Source organism: Diadema antillarum, unplaced genomic scaffold (genome assembly GCF_040938485.1).
Source record: "Diadema antillarum isolate AM-2024a unplaced genomic scaffold, OU_Dant_1.0 seq00000079_RagTag, whole genome shotgun sequence".
Taxonomy (NCBI): Eukaryota; Metazoa; Echinodermata; class Echinoidea; order Diadematoida; family Diadematidae; genus Diadema; species Diadema antillarum.
Window position 1 is genome coordinate 4,140,001 of NW_027271172.1, and position 5,728 is coordinate 4,145,728.

At 37.2% G+C, this 5,728-nt stretch overlaps 1 protein-coding gene across 1 annotated transcript in view; it reads right to left on the reverse strand.

The window, feature by feature from the left end:
• Positions 1-5,216, reverse strand: part of LOC139726156 (voltage-gated delayed rectifier potassium channel KCNH8-like) — a 193,822-nt gene extending 188,606 nt beyond the window's left edge. Inside the window, exon 1 of the mRNA XM_071637236.1 lies at positions 4,359-5,216. Coding sequence (XP_071493337.1) covers positions 4,359-4,434 — 76 coding nt within the window. The 5' untranslated portion in view covers positions 4,435-5,216. The remainder of the gene's footprint in view (positions 1-4,358) is intronic.
• Between the last annotated feature and the right edge of the window lie 512 nt (positions 5,217-5,728).

A 5,728-nucleotide genomic window follows, 5' to 3' on the forward strand; every position in this document is an offset into this window, starting at 1 on the left:
CAGGAAAAGGTTATTTGTACCAACAGGCATGTCGATTTTTAAATTTACTGAGATGAGCCTCTGTAATGTGATGTGATGATTATTCATATGATCCATATAAATGGTGCTTGCCCAAACACATCCACCTGTCAGAAAGACAATGATACATTCAACGCAATGACATGAATTCTTCCCAAAGTGTTAATCAATAGACATGATAGACCACTCTGAGACTGATCACCTGCTCTACGCAAGTTAACTCTTTGTTTGAACATAAATTCAACAAAATGTTACGTCGGACAAGCTTATATGTCGCTTTGAAAAGAAGTAAAGTGCCTCAGCAACTGAGGGGAAAAAAAGAAAGAGGTTATTTGTAACAACTTGCATAATGATCTAATGACGAACTAGCTTATTCTCCTAGTTCCTCGGTATTCTTTCTTTAAATGTTTATATTTTGATAGATTCTCACTTCCATCAGTATAATGATTCTTGCCAGCAAATGTTCCAGAACTCGTGAGGATCTACAATCATTTTTTTTCAAACATGAACTTTTGCATTGGAAATGGCATAAGTTGACACTTATATGAAGAAAAGGGTAATGAAATGCCCATGTTTCACGTTATGTGTCAAATTTTTGCTCGGTATACTCCAAAATCGAAAGTAATGGAAATTTAAGAAGCCATGATTAATGTGTGTACATGCATATTTTTTCTACAAATACGTTCATTTATGTTACCTTTAGTTGGTCATTTCGTTTTCAGCCAACAAATTCTCCTTCCTGGAGAGTTCTTCCAGTCTGCCATTGTAATCACAGTATTCCTCAAACTGTATATTCTTGTACTGTTATATTGTTTGTGATTGGTTTTAAAATTTGTATAAAATTGACTTAAACTTAACATAAAACCAAGAGTGTGCATACCACTGCGACTGGTCTAAAGTAGCCAAGTTATTATGTGTATGATATTATCTTTCAATGTTAATATGTTATATATTATGTTATATATTAATATGTTATAATTGTATCATATATCTATATATACTATCTTTGCATGTATATATGTCCTCTATTTCATGCCTTGATTAGAACGCTTAAGGAAATGTTTACATCACACCAGTGTCCGATACCCTTTATTTGTCGTATGGCAAGTACTGGTGTATTTCATATGAAATATACATGTATACTAAATCACAGGTATAATATATCATATTCTTATGTTGGGACACTGTTAGAATACTTACGCGTGGGTGTGGCTAGAAAGGAGTCATAGGTCAAGGACATTACGCTATAATGACCATACAGTGTAAAAACATCGGTGTTAGATTTAACACCACGGGTGTTAAATCTAACACCGATCAAACTTCAATAAAGGACCACACCCACAGGTGTTAAAAATGCACTGTGATGGTGTTGAAAAGTGTTCACCTGACACTTCGTGGTGTTAATTTGACACTGTACCTGGTGTTATTTTGACACTGTACTGGTGTTAATTCAAAAATGACACCACATGGTGTTGATTTGATATTTGTTGGTGTTAATATCAGTGGTTTAACACCCGTCCAGCATCAATAAGAGACCACACCAGCTGGTGTTACTTTGGTGTAAATTTATTTTCACATTTTTTCAAAAATCTAGTATTTTAATGTAAAATTCTTGATCGTCTTGTTTAAATTAAAAATCAACAAGAAGTGCAGTTACTAAAAAACTCTTCAAAAAACAGTTTAAAATTTGGAAATGACACCCGGAGGTGTTAATTTAACACCATAAATGAGCACCGAAAATTTAACACCAGCTCGGTGTTCACTATTTAACACCGGACTTTTTGCAGTGTAATATGAGCAAAAGATGCAAAGAAAACACCGGCTTGATCACTCGAAAGGAGTAGCCTACCGTTCGGACGACGATTAGTCCGAGTGTATTCGAACGATGACGCGGCGTTACAAAACTCGCCGCTATGAAAATCAACGGAGCACGCACTTCACACACTGCCCGAGCCATATGCTAAACAAATTCGCCCGTTCGGTGACAACCGATACGTTCTGTTCTTGCTTAACCATGCGAGATTGACCTTTAACGGGTTGCTTTTTTTTTTCTCCTTCTCTTGAATTTTCATACGAAGAGATTGAGAGGTATATGTGTTTGTACAACACATTTTCTCAATAAATGTAATATTTTAGATGTGATGTATTGTGAAATATATATGTATTTATGATAAAATATTCTGAAATATATGTGTGTATAACACGGTATTGTGTGTATATACATATAAATTATATATACATATATAATAAAGATATATGTATATATATATATATGTACAATATATATATATACATGTATATATATATATATATATGTATATATATATATACATGTATATATATATATATGTATGTATATGCCGTTATGGTATATGTCATAGTATGTCATACACCTTATGAAAGTCTATGATGAGTTGCTAATTATTAAGTATTCCGTGTTTGTACGCTACATCGTGAGTTACTTTTTTTTTTACTAAAATAACACCATTCGACAATATATCCCTTTGCAGCTATCGCCTTCGTAACGGAAAAATAGACTCGATTATGATAGCTGAACAATGCAATTTACAGAGAATAACACGATTGTTTGCGTCCTGTTTAGTGGGATGCAGACGTGTTATCCCCATCACCTAATAGATCTGCCGACTGCAGTGTCTACTGGCCGTCTATCTAGTGTGTGATGGTTGTAATTTCCTGCAATATTTCATTCTTAACACATGCAACTGTGGGTTATTTTAAACATATTACCTAGATCTATCCACGTGTGTTTATTTTTCCTGGAAACATCTGTTTTCACATACAATAAAATTCTTCCAAATTAGTTCTCATTTCTCGCCTGTTTCTATCTCCTCTTAGTTCACCCTCTTACATCTTATATGAGGTATGCCTTTCGAGAAAAATTAAATCGTCCTCCAACATAAAAAAAAAAATCTGTCTAAAGTTAACACAAATGGTAACTTGTTGTAAGTCTAATGATTACGATTGGGGGTGCAGGTATATTAATATGTATATCAAATAGAACAAAAGCAGCAGAATTTACTGAGTTGGCTACAACGAGAAGAAACCAGGTCGAAATAGACCTGAAGGCATCGTGAGTTTACTCTCCAAAAACAATGTAAAAATAGTGATAATTAGAAACATTGTATTTCATCGCTATCTGTGTCGTCAGTGCTCACGAAACCACAAAATATGTTTCTCAACCACAATGCAAAAAACAAAAAGAAAAAAATCACAGTGTTCAAAGCATGTATGCTTTTATCAGATTTCTTTCTATTTCTGTAAGTTTCGTTGGAATAATTGCAAAATACAATTTACGATGAAAGTAAAAAAACAACAACAACTGCAAACTGAATTCGACTACAGATGTAAGCGACGGTAGATGTATATATATACAGTATACATATGTGTGTGTTTGTCTGTGTGTTTACTGTTTGTGTGCTTACATAACTACATAATCATGTCTACGTGCATATACACATGTCCACAATAGACATATAAAATAACAAGTACAATTATAACATCGTATAGATGTTAAACGCTCTACACAAGCAACAATAACTCGCAGTGCGTTCGCCTGTTGGACATTGTTGGACAAGACATGAGACTCCTATTATGTAGTCGCTTTGAGCGCTAAAAGAAATTCGATATTTCTTTGAATTTTAAAGAAAGTTATGACGCAGCACTTTCCTGTATATTACATTTAAACTTATCACGACGTTTCCATTTCATTTTCTAGCCACAATGCACACATTTCTTTGCTCTTTCTTTGGAATACTGTTCAAAATCCCCAGCATATTATGATAATGTGTTACATTATCACAAATAATCATTGCTAACTAGATTCGGTGCCTCCAAAAAAGTAAATCTTCGAACAGCATTCATTACAATTAGGCTAGTTTTAAAGGAAAGTGAGAAAATTTTGGACTTTCGTTTGTCTAACTGACGCAGCCAGGCAGGCAAATCACTGTAATTGATTTGCAAACAGAAACAACTCATTGATCATGACCGTCATTCTTACCGCGTGTTTGCTGATTAATTCGTCATTTTTTCCTCTGTTTAATCGCAATGGCATTGACCACGAATTGCTAATACATCAAACACGGCGCAAACATGGAGCATTACTCTGTTTTCTTTGCTTTATGATAACGCACAGCATGAGACACTATATGTATTGAAGTTCTAGTGGCGAACAAAGAGCAATCAGCAGATCAGGCACTGCGTTTACGAAACATTTCGCACGTAGTCGTGCAATATACAATTATGATATGTTTCATCCGGATTTCTTTCCGGAGACTTTTCCTACCAAAATAATTATAAGCAACTTCTGTTTGTGTACTCACGTGTTCCATCAAATCGTGTAGCGATAGTATCCAAAAAGGTGTTTTGCGGCGCTAGAAGCCCTTTCCTGGTAGGCATGGTTGATGGTATATAAATTCGTCCTCCTCCTTTATTTCAAGATATAGAAATGGACGAGCAGTGATTCCAATGGGAATGAAACCATGGGAGGATCTGAGTATTCGCTACAAAGATGCATGGAAACCCAAACCACTGGCTGTCTTCACAGGAACTAAAGACCTTTACTTTTTTATTTCACTGCAAAGATGAGACGGTAGGATTACTTGGAGCACATCTTCAGATCAACTCGATTAAAGACGAATCGCTGGCACTAAAACCTCAGCGGGACAGCGTAGAGATGAGCGAGGGAAGTGTTTGCCACAAAATGCGAGTAGAATTCCACGTTTATTTCTCTGTTGCACCGACGGTTGCGATTCGTTGATCTAAATAAGCATCACTTTGTAGTTGAGCGCCTTCGTAAATCATGTTTTTCGTGCTGCGCAGATTTTTTTTTCCAGGCAATCACGTATGTGGTGTGCACTGAACACGACTGTCAATACAAGATTAACTCTCCCGTAGCACGGCTGGCGATCTCCAATAAGGATGGCTGACTGGGACCGTGTTCGATAAGCAGACCTCGCTACGCGAGCTGATGATGTGTTCTTTTTGTGTGTGTGCGTGTGTGTGTGTCTCTGGCTTACGGCTACACAGGTGGTTCTGGCGATGAGAATTTACCGGGCGTTCTCCCCCCGCTGGAATCTACCAGAGATCTGAAAGTAGCGCGCTTGCCGTCTGCAAATACCGCTCGTTGTTTTTGGCGCTGCGCCTCGGACTCCGCCGTGCACGGGTAGAAGGAAGGAGTGCCAGTGAGAGAGAAACAGAGAGAGAACAAGATAGAGAAAGATAGAGAGGGGAAGAACTGAGCAGACGTTCAAGGAAATCATGGAATTGCGCAGAGCCGCAGCAGCAGTGAGCCAACCCTGTATGCAACGGATCAGTGGGTAGTTTTAGCTATGCATTGAATCAATGCAAGCGTCAGATATAGTTCGCTTTTTGTTAATACAACATTAGCATTTCTCTCAGTGCATTCACAGTGCTGCTTAAAACTCAGTATGCGTCTTTGATAAATGCGACTGGTGACTCGTATGCCGCCGTGCTCGCCTTAACCATGCAAATACGCGGTAATGGGTTAATTCCATAATATCCACTTAGGCAGTAAGCAATGAATGACTTTCTAAAATAGGAGTTAATTGGTCGAGCTACCGGTTGAGGGAAAGGTAGTAATTCGAAGTGCCTTTTGATGGACTTCCAAGGTATTCATTTTCTTTTTCTTTTCTGCTGAATGGCTCTGTTCGTCTACACTGAGGCGCGAAAA